This window comes from Sardina pilchardus, chromosome 10 (genome assembly GCF_963854185.1).
Source record: "Sardina pilchardus chromosome 10, fSarPil1.1, whole genome shotgun sequence".
Classification (NCBI taxonomy): Eukaryota; Metazoa; Chordata; class Actinopteri; order Clupeiformes; family Clupeidae; genus Sardina; species Sardina pilchardus.
In genome coordinates, this window is record NC_085003.1 from 8324103 (window position 1) to 8335672 (window position 11570).

Consider the following 11570-nt stretch of genomic DNA (forward strand, 5'->3'; position numbering starts at 1 on the left):
TGACCACTAAAGACATGGCCACGTGCTAATCTAGATGTTTTAAGGTAGCTCATGTGGTTTCAGTTGTGCCAGGAGTATGAATTCACACTTGTCTGGCCAAAGTGGCCTGGACTCGTTAGACGTAATATCTGCAAATTGGATTTGATGTATTTATGTACAATTTTATGTCTTTGATATGAATGTGCATGTGTGTGTGTCTGTGTGTGTGTTTTGAGTGTGTATGTGTCTGTGTGTGTGTGTGTGTTTGTGTGTATATGTGGTAAGTGTGTGTGGGTATGCTGTATGAATATAGCATTAGTAGGAGCACTGACTGATGCTGTTGCTTGTGCATGTGGTGGGGTGTTGTCTGGTTCTCCCCCATGTTCTTTGTACCGGTTCCGCCCTTCACTAATCCAATCTCACCTCCAGCACTCTGCATTCCACCCCTGATTCAATATGTGCATTCAGCATCCTCCTGAAAGCCCTCTGCACAAATGCTTCTCTCTTACAGTCTGTTGACAAGCCCATTGGTGGCAAAGGTCCAGGACTCAATCTCCACACAACACTTGAACACAAGAAGGTACCGTACTTTCCTTCTCTCCCCCCTCCTCCACCCTGGGTAGCCTGCATTTATTTTGCTCCACTCTTTCAGCCACTTGTTTTTCATTGCCATCAGCCAGCGACCTTGTGATGAATTGTCCAGAATGAAGTGGACAGGACATAAAAATAAAGTGATCGCTGATATGATCCGAGATGTGATATAAATTCTGTTAGTTGAGCCCCCGTTGAAATCTGTGGCCTGATGTGATAAAGGTAATTCAATGTTGTTCTTCAAATCCTCCGTCATCGTGTCCCATATCTCTCCTATTAGGCCCGGCCGCTCTGTGTTTTCCCTTTGCCAATGCTGGAGCTCTGTTGACTCTGTGTACTCTATGTCATTTGAGCTCAGCAAAAACAAAAACAATGTCAATGTCATAGTCACTCTATTCATCTGTCTGCAGCATGTCACACAAAGCCCAGTACATGACACGTAACTATGGTGTAGCCTATTAATATAGCCTTGAATATGGCTTACTGCAAAGCTTGTAATGCAATGTTGCAATGTTGCTGGTCAGCATTCCTCCTTATTGTGGTTCTAGCATGTTCTCATTGATATTGAGAGCTTTAATCAGTATGCTAATCATCAGAGTAAATGGAACTGGCTATGTGGTTACCCAGTAACATTGCTAAAAAAAATATGTGGTTGCTCCATGTGTCATCACTTTAACACTTTTAATAATATACTGTAGACCTGATTTTCACAATTGTGCATTTGTGTTTTTTCATAAACGATAGCAGTTCCATTCAAATGACCTGTTCTGCTCTTGCCATAATTTAGCCCACAGTAGCACTGCATGCATGCGTAAGTGAGAAGTGAAAGGAGCCCAACTAAAAGGATTAAACGTTCCCTTTACTGAATTAGGTGTGCGGAACCTGGAGACCTTTTCTGCTCTGACCACGTAGGCTGTATAGAAAGCGTATGAAAGCATGTGACTTGGCTTGGGCTCCACCTGAACCAGTCGGAGGCTATTACGGGCTTTATTTCATTAGCATATACACACAACCCACTCACCTGCTTGGCCTCAGCATGGACTGACTGATTCTGACGCTGGTTCTTCTCTCTTGTGTCGGTGACATGATGAGTTGATGTACAGTACACTATACATCTACATGTACTGTACACTAGAAGACAAGACAGGGTGTCCTTTCTCTTTTTTTTCTCATGTTATCTAAGTCCTTCTCACACCTCTCGTGTTAGAGAGGTGTGAGCGAGTCATTTTAGAGGAATTTAACCATAGACCATCCAGTCAGTGTAAGAAGGAGATGTGGGGAAGGCAGCGGGCTCTCTCTGGTCCGTAGGTGGATTCTTTTTCTGATCTTGTGTGTCTATCTGCTGTTAGAGGAGCGAAATTGAGAAACGAAGTTTGAGTAATGCCATCTTGCTCTGAAAATCGCATCGTCCTTATGACATCTTCCTTTAATGGAATTCATTAGTTTGGCAACCATGGGCATGAGCCCCATGTCTCTTAACTGTATAGCTTAAGAGCAGTCAGTCACAAGGCAGTCAGAAGAGGCTGGTCAGTGAGTGTGTGTATGTGTGTAAGGACCTTTAACCCCTAATCACCAGGCTGTCCACCCAGCCACTAGGCGTCTGACCTCTGAGAAATGCTCATTTAGGCATTTGAGATGAAAACAAGGCCCGGGGCCACTTCCAGTTGCTGGAAACTGCCTTCCAATTCAGTGCAAACTGTATGCTTGCATTCAGCTCCGATGTGTCTCGCAAGCCGTATTTCTTTGCCTTGCCTATTCATGCTTTACCGTCTATTTGCTCAAGCGTCAGCTACAGATGTTTAAAAGCTTTCAGCAAGAGCAGTAGAAACCTGCCCATTGTCCACTTGGCTGGTAGAGTGTGCGAGAGCGTAAAAAGCTAAAGCTCTCGGTGGAGTACTTTGAGATCCTGCAGGAGCCGTAGAGGCTTATCACTGTGCAGGGGCTGCTGCACTCCATTGGTTATTTATTTCTCTCTTTTGCCTCACTCTCCCTGTTCCACCTTTAACCCTCCTCCACCTCCTCCGAGCCCCACCTCCTTCTGCAGACCCAACCCACCCCAGCCCTCCCCACAGACTCTGATTAGTTGCTGGTTGCCGTGGTGTTTGTTTGCGTAGTTGAGGCTCTTCTCTCTGCAGGGGGTCAAAGGAGGTGTGTCAGGCCATTGCACAGCACACATACACACACTCACACACATGCACAAGTACACACAAACACACACACACACACACACACACATATATATATATGCATTGACACACACACACATGCATGAGCACACATGCAGAAAACTTGCACATACAAAAACAAACACACACATGCACGGAGGCACGTACTGTAGCATGCAAAGTGTCCAGTTATTGCGTCACAGCGCTCCATCTTATCAGCCGTAGTGTTACACAAACTCTGACACCTCGACTGTGTGTAAGGCGGGAGGCCTTGGGGCCAAGCCTCCAGCCAACAGAACCAGTCAACACAGGCTTCACACACACAGCGTAAAGATCACACACAAAGGCATGCGGGCGCTTATTTATGGTCTCGGTTTCCACCTTTGTCCTCATTGTTTTTCTCCTCCCTCAGATTGCTCATGGCCTTACCCCCTGAAGCAAGCAGGATGAATTTATTAATTATCTTTCCTCCTCAGGCGCACGCCTGGAAAATATTTATTTCCTCCGATTGTGCAAGTGTTGTAGAAAGTGTGAGAAACCAACAACAGTGGCAGGTTTTTTTTTCTTAATAGTAAACTGCTTTGTGTACAGAACATGTATTTATGAAACATGTGTCGTCCAATAAACACAAACCAACAGTTCCCCCCAATAAACAAACCAAAACTCCTTTCAAAAACAATGCAAAGGCAAACATATACAGAACACAATAATTTCTCAAAGAAGTAAATAATTGCAAGTGTTTTCTTCTTGGCTTAGGTTGGCTTTAACAATACGTTTATGGAAAACACTAACTACCCTGTTTGTCCCAAATATCTCTGTTTAGGCGCCCTCTCTTTTTTCCACTCTGCCCTTAACCTCCTAGTTAATAGAGTGGTCTGTCATCTTATAGCCTGAGGCAGATCCTCTCTCTCCTGGAGGGGGGTTTGTGTGGACTTCTTAACAGACCAGTAAAAGGCAGTATGGGACACCTGCAGGCTCCCATTTAGGCTCTCTCTAATTGGCTGCTCTGCCTTACAAGCTGGACAGAGATAAACAGCAGCGGTAAGGCACGAAAGAATGCGTCACGCTGGCAGTTGAACTGATACTCATCCCCCTCTTTTAGGATCTACCTAACTTGTTTTCTTTTTTCTTGCAACATTCCCCGTTTTGACACTTGAGAAAGAATGACTCTGAACTGCAATATGTTGTTACTTTGTTGTGATCCTCTTTTAAAATGGTGCTGTCAGCATGTTTGAATATGTCTAACCAAACAAAAATATGTTTTAACCGGAAAAAAAATTCTCGGCATGTTCTCAAAGCAGGCCTTGTCACAGGTCTTCCATCATTCTTTCTGCAGCCTGTAGGAAACTCATTTTCTGTTCCTTTATCAGGAAACGTGCTTTGTCTTGATTCTGCACACCATCTTTAAACAAAATCTGTTGTAGGCCCTAAAACCCACTTATAGTCTCTCGAGCAGCGGGCAGGGGTGGGGTGGGGAGGCTGTTTCACAGCAGTAGCAGAGGCCGAAGTGTGTGCACACACTGATCCATCATCTCAGGTTTGTTTTGTGTCTTTGGAGAGAAAGGCCAGTCTGTTGCCACTCTAAAGAGAGAAAAGAACAAATTGTGCCCCAGTGTCTTGAATCTGTGCCAGTGCGGAGAGAGAAAAGGAGGGAGGGAGAGACAGAGCGGGAGAGGGAGAGAGGGAGAGAAACAGGGGTTGGCTATAAAACAGCCACATACTGATTCATCTCCCTGGACATTGCAGGCCTGCAAAGGCAGACAGTAGTTAATCTCATAACCAACAAGGCCTCTGTCCCACTTTACACATATGCATAACCAATATTTGCAGTCCTTTTGGAAGCTGCTTTATAACTGAGGTGGTTGAAGCTTTTTCACCGACTGCTCTGAAAACCAAGTGCAGGGTAGTGTTCCAGGCTTTACCACTGACGTGACTTGGGGAGACAAAATGAGTGAAATCACTTGTTAGGAATGTCCTGGCAGGCGTTTCATTCATATTAGATCAAGTTTATTTCATGAATCAAATTCCTAAGTTTGTTTAGGTGAGATGATAGTGCTTCATATTACTCCTTGAAGCAACATGAACGCATTGATGCATTAATGCAGAGGAGCCAACAATATTTTTTAGTATTAGTAAACCATAAGTGCTAATAAATGCTGTGATGTAATGTTTTCTTTTATTAGCTGTGACTTTTGCTCCATGGACGAGGATCCTTAATCAACATAACACAGTTCCTTATATATACAGTGCAACATTTAATAAAACATTAACTTCTGCATTCACGTAATGCTTTGTCAGTGTTGACACTTCCATGTAATTACTGTTGATTAATGGAACCTCGATGTGAAATGTAACAGTGGCCTAACCTACAGTACTCAGGGGTGGTTGAAAGAACTGCTCTCATTCTCACAGACTGTAGGCCTCTTCAGTTTCCCTAACTATGAGTACCAGTGTAGCAGCTGTGCTGTAGCAAGGGAAGGCAGATCCACACTGGCCTCCTCGCCAAACCCAGGCCCTTTGCATTGTGGGGGTCAGCAGTTCCCAAGGGCTGTGTTGTGTGTGTGTGTGTGTGTGTGTGTGTGTGTGTGTGTGTGTGTGTGTGTGTGTGTGTGTGTGTGTGTGTGTGTGTGTGTGTGTGTGTGTGTGTGTGTGTGTGTGTGTGTGTGTGTGTGTGTGTGTGTGTGTGTGTGTGTGTGTGTGTGTGTGTGTGTGTGTGTGTGTGTGTGTGTGTCAGCACATACGTCCTTGTTTGGATTCCAAAAATAAGCTGTCATACCCTAGTGTTCAGAACTACACTTATCCTGACCTCTTCACTTTTTCCCCTCACAAGAAACAGCCATCAATCATTTGGATGGGAGGTCAGCTTTTATGGTGACTGACGCAAACCGTTATAATTGTTATCTAAACGTTGCGCTAGTGAATCAGAAAAAAGTGCGCCGTGTTTCGGCCGGCCAGTCCTTTTGTGCGCTTCCCCCAGTCACGTCTGCTCAGTAGATCACGTTCCTTTTGGAGATGGTACCCGGGCAGTGTCCCCTTCCTGAAGGTTCCATCATGACATCAGGGAGTTATTAGACCCTTCACCGCAAGATGATGATTCAGGCGGAATGGGTCCTCTCCGTTTTCACCTCCAACTAGCGGCTCCGTCGGTGAGGCCACTGGATGCTGCTGAGCGGATTCCAAACAAAGCCAAAGCGCAAAAAGGGTTAGCGCCGGCTTCTTCTCTCTTTTTTTTTTACGAGACAAACGCCAGACCAGGGCAATAAAAGGTTCCTCCATAAAGTGCTTTAATGAAAGAGTGGGTTTCATTCGAGCTGTCATTGGATTCGCCGGATTAATGAAAGCGCAGCGTCGCCGTTAAAGGGGAGTGTTTACGCCCGCAGTGGCTCCTTTTTATGGGCACTGATCCTCGCCGGAGGAATGCCCCCTAATGACGGCTGACCACAGATGTGAGGGAGCCGGGGGAAGGCCTCAAGTCAAGTGCCAGGCATGGCTGAACACCGCTGCAATGTGCCGTAATTGCTCTGTGTCGCCCTGCATTTTTTGGCTTGTGGTTAGAGGGGGCTAATTTTACAGTGTCAGGTTGTTTGCTAAGGTATGGTGAAGTTGCTTTCTCAACAAGCTCGAGCGTTTGTGGTTGCAGTGTGCAAGACTGGTGCGGCACGCCCAAACTGATTCTCGGCTCCCTCTTCACGAGGATGGCCCTCAAATTCGTTGAAGGCGCTGAACTGAGTGTACTGACCCCAAGCACAACATTTGACACAGCGCTAAATTTTAAGACCGCAAACAAAGATACCGCCGAGGTTGACCCATTTTGTTCTCTCTTGAAGAAGAAAAAAAATAAGACAAGGCCTGATTGGTTTATCTTTGCTCTAATCATTGAAAAAGAACAGCACTGAATATTTCAAGATTGTCCCCCCTTCCCAGCAGTGCCTTTGAAGTTGTCCTGCAGGGGTGAGCCGCGGGGCCACAGTGGAGTGCAGTAATTAGGTGAGTGTGTGGAGGCTGGCTTTGGGCCGCTCCACTGGCTCCATTGTGCGCGCTAGCTAGCGCGGAGGCGTAGCGTAGCGCAGTGCACCATATAAAGAGTCACCCTAATCCGTTTAAACAATGGGCCGGGCCGAGTCGAGGAGGAACCCCGAGTTTCTGCGGCTCTCTCAGCTCCTCTTGCTATTAATCCTGCTTCTGTATTTCTCCCGGCTAATATATTTCTTACGCAGTGCCATGTTAAACTAACACAACGGGCTAGGGCCAGGGCTTCTTGGCAGCAGAGCGTGTTCTTTTTCCTCCGGTACAGGCTGTCCCCTACCACGACAAATCGAATTGAAATTAAAAAACGGAAAAGAAAAATAAACTCAGGAAATTGCTATTTTTTTCTCTCTCTCTTCTTATTCGTCTTCGTTTTTTGTTATTCTTCTCCCTCCCCAGTTTGTCCTGCAAAAATGCAGTGGCTGGGAAGTGATGTCATGTTCTGGTTCTTTTGTTTTTAGGGGGGAAAACATGAGTGAAATTACTGATGTGTTTATTTGGCAAAGGACTCGGCCACCTTTCGCCCTGTTCTATTAATGCCCATTACACTGTTTGGGTTTTGATTCCTCTGTAATCCTGTCTGGACCCTGTGTTATGTCCAATGTTCCTTGCCTCATAATTGTATCGACTGACATTGTTTCCTCTGTGATTCAGAGTCGCCTGTTTTCCCCGGTTGGCCTTGTGATAAGTGATTTCATTAATTACTCAAAATGACTTTAATATGATGTTGACTCCAGGTTAAGCATCAGTGTTCCACGAGGAAGTGGAATTGTTTGCACAAACACAGAGTCTCCTGTAGTAATTACTCTTATCACCCATGGATCTGGCTGGCAGAGAAACGCAACAGTAATACTGCTGCCCTCTCCTCCCCTCTGTGTCTGGGTGCTGAGCTGATAGACTTTCGTTTGGCTGACCCTGATTGGCCTGTTCCAGGAAGCTTTTTGAAGGAGCAAAAAGCACACTCAATTCCTTAACTGGATTTGTAAAAGTCAAACATGTCTCCTTTTTTGTGCATTCTCAGGCATATATCTTGCCCACATACTTCGCCCCCACACTTCTCTTCTAAATCTGTTGTTAGGTCAAAGCTTCAGCAAGTTTCCCAAGTGGAAGTCGGATAAGTCTTACTGTGGGGGATAAGTCCCGTATATCACAGTGACTGTATATGACATAGGTGTGAATAATGGTGGGGAGAGTTGAGTTGAAAGGCTTAACAGTATTTGGGTGTTATTTGGATTCGACTGCTCTGCTCCAGTTATTAGGCGAGATTTAGGTGCATGAAAGAGAGAAGGAGTGAGAGCGCGAGAGAGTGAGAGACGGAGAAAAAGGGGCGTTCTTGGTGCCAAGTCCCCTCAGCTCACTGCGAGGAGTGTCTCACTTCTCCTTTTTAGAGCACCTGCATAAACACAAGCTACTTTTTTGCTCGTGTGCTCGCTCGCTCGCTCGCTCTCGCCCGCTCTCTCTGGCTAGAGTTTCCTGCTCCGGCAATGAAAACAGAGCACACAGGAGCACCTGAGTGGACTGTTTATCTGTGCGCCCTCTCCCCTGGCTCAGGGTGTGTGTGTGTGTGTGTGTGTGTGTGTGTGTGTGTGTGTGTGTGTGTGTGTGTGTGTTAGGGGCCAGTGTGTTTCAGGTGGGCCAGTTGGAGCATTGATGTGGGTGCCGTGCATTTATTCAGGTGGGGCCCTGCTGCTCTGATGTGAACCCTCTAAGGGGAAGCATGTTTGGTGTTGTGCTGAGTGACCAGCCTGTTGGCACAGCTCGCTCTCTCTCTCTCTCTCTCTCTTTCTCACTAACACACACACACACACTCACACACACACACACACACACATGCGCGCACGAGCATGCACACACACACGCACGCACGCACGCACGCACGCACGCACGCACGCACGCACGCACGCACGCACACACACACACACACGCACAGGCATGCACATATACTGTACACACAGGCATACAGTATATACTCTCTTGCTGGATGCAATGCCTGGAAGTCTCTTGTGGTTTGACCACATGGGCCGAGCCCCTTGCTGCTTGTGAGAGCAGGTTGCACCTGTGTGAAAGAGCCTTTCTGTCTGGCCCTGAAAGGGTGGAGCCCCAGAGATGGCCCGCTTGTTTTTCTGTTTATATCACAGTGGTTTAGGTGTGTGCGCCCCGAAACTTCCCCTCCCAATGGTGCACTGCGCTGCGCTTGTGCTATGTGTTCCTAGCGTAACGCGATTAGGTATTCCGAGCCGGCTGAAAGGGTGTCCATCTGGGTGGGAGAGGATGGCCATATAAGTCCTGCTGAAAGGGAAATAGCTCAAATCCGCTCACTGTGAGACAGGGATCACTCATCTCTCCAGTTCACCTCTGCTGACCCATTTAAGGGCATGCTGTTGTCTCTCTCACTCTCTCTGTGTGTGTGTGTGTGTGTGTGTGTGTGTGTGTGTGTCTATGTCTGTGTGTCTGTGAGTGTGTCTGTGTTTTCCTGTGTGGTGTTGTTGGTGTTCGGAAACATTCTGAGATTTGAAGTTTGTACTGATTTTGGATCTGACTTGCAACAACTCAACAACAATAAATCCCATAGCTAAACGCTAAACATTCAAATATAAATGCATCCATGGCCACACCAGTATAGTTAAACCTGCTCTGCCCAGAAGAATGCATTTTACAGTTGTTTGTTTAAAGATATCTTTGTCCTCCTACACTATTCAACCCAGTGTTTTTTGTTTGTTTCGATTTACTGTTGACCATATTGTGTGCTACAGTGACATAGTGGACCCCAGTTATGAGCGGTGCTCACACACAAGCCTTTTTTTTTAACGGCCATTGGAGCCAGATGTTGTGGAAAAATCGCAGCAGATCATTTGGGGTAACAGGTAAGGCCAGAGACCAGATGAGAGCCCCTCCACATGCCCCCCTCCACCCCACGGCTCCTAATAAGACCCATGCTCTCCTCATTAAAGGCCTCCCAGGGGCCACAGCCTTTAGTGGGACTAATAATGTTCCAAATAAGTCTCAGAGAGTGTTGAAAAGCAGTCCCTTTTTAGTCCACAAGTGTATATGTGCCAGAAAGCCCAAGTCCGGTGACGGGCTACTGGCAATTTACGGCCCATCGGTTATACGGCACTGGGTTCTGCTAAATTAAAATGAGAAAAGACAGCAACTAGTAGTTCATTTTTTTTAAGTGTGACATATTAGGGTGGAGATTTTTTTTTAATTAAAATAAGTTTGTTTTGAGAGCTTTACACAGAGGTGCGATATCAATTGGCATAAATAGAGGAGTGCAGGTGACTTAGTTGCGGATGTTAGGTATGCTAACAGGAGAGGTGATGGCATCTTGCGTGCCTCTCTCAAAGATCCAAGAAGTGCTTGTTTTATGAGCACATTTCCTATGACCGCTCCTGACCAGGGATTTTACAGCAGGGGTCCTCTGATCAGCATGTGGCATGGTAGGGAAGGGGGAAGATAAACAGGCGCTAAATATAGACATGGAATGAAAGACGAACACTCTCTTTTTCATCTAGTTTAATCCATCCCCGGAATGAAATATGCATGCATGCTGGAGATGCCATCAAGCACATAAGACCTCTGAACCCTCCGCCTCGGACGCCTCCCATCTCGGTCAGGTCATGCCTGAGGAATATGTGGAGTCCAGGCATTTTCCAAACAATCTCGAAAACTGCAATTTTCTTACGACACACACACACACACACACACACACACACACACACACACACACACATACACACACACACACACAAAAAAAATGTTTTGCAGAAAAACAGAGGAGACAGGACAGTCCTGCGAAGCCCGGCGCTTGAAGTGAAGGGATTATTACGAGGTATAAGTAGGTGAAGTCAAATGAATGTTTTCCCTCCTTTTTTCGCCACTGAGTATTTTGCAAGAGAGCAAAGTTTTTCTAAATGAAGGCTTGAAGTCAGTGGAGCGTAGCATGAGTCATGGACCGGGGGCTGGAAGAAAGCATTCGACTCAAGCCAGGCCCTTTTATGATGTGATTAATGAAGGGAAAAAAAAGCGGGATAGAAACATTTCAGAAGGAGCCAAGATTAGAATTCAAAAGCGGTGACGCATCTTTAAACCTTTAATCTGTGGACAAAAAAATAAATAAACTTTAAAAAAGTAATCTGTCTGCGCTGTTACATCATTCTTTGCCGCAACAGGCAGAAATGAGAAAATGACACGCCTTTGATCAAATGAGATCTGACTTGGCAGTGAACCTTTCTAGTGTTTCAGTGGTGCTGCTGTGTACTGACTGAGTTAGTTGCTTTGAAATGGTTTGGTTCCTACATTTAGATGGAAAGTGTTAATTACCACAATTACTTCTTAGCAGTGTGTGGTAATGCATGTCATTGTATTTGGAGACACATTTCCCTGTTTGCTGGGGAAGTTTAGGGCATTGTGCCAGTCCCGGAAAACTATTAAGTAGTTCTGTTTTTGTTTGTCTAGTATTTCTGCCTGTGACTGCAGTCTGTTGATTGGGATTGAGATTTACCTTCGAGTAGAGGGCTTCTACAGACTTTCAACACATTACAGTGTTTGTGATAATGGCAGCATATACTTCCTAGCATCTAGAATGAATTGTCTAGGCACCTCTTTTACTTCTGGCGCTTTTCGTTCCCGGAGTGAGACTGCCGTGTTCCTTCGGACTGGTTTTTGAGCTCCTCCAGAGTGGGGGCAGGGAAGCCAGCCCCGAGCCAATCGATGTCTGCGTCAGCCAGCAGGCTGTGCTGTGGGCGCACCGCAGCTGACCGGGGCTCTCGCAGTACATGCGTGCGTCTCCACTGGAGATAGGACTCGCCT

General features: G+C 46.1%; 1 protein-coding gene across 1 annotated transcript in view; it reads left to right on the top strand.

Annotated features, from left to right (window-relative positions):
* Window positions 1-11570, top strand: part of kcnq1.2 (potassium voltage-gated channel, KQT-like subfamily, member 1.2) — a 138682-nt gene that overhangs the window by 29140 nt on the left and 97972 nt on the right. The window contains exon 13 of the mRNA XM_062547918.1: window positions 491-559. Within this exon, the coding sequence (XP_062403902.1) occupies window positions 491-559 (69 nt within the window). The remainder of the gene's footprint in view (window positions 1-490; window positions 560-11570) is intronic.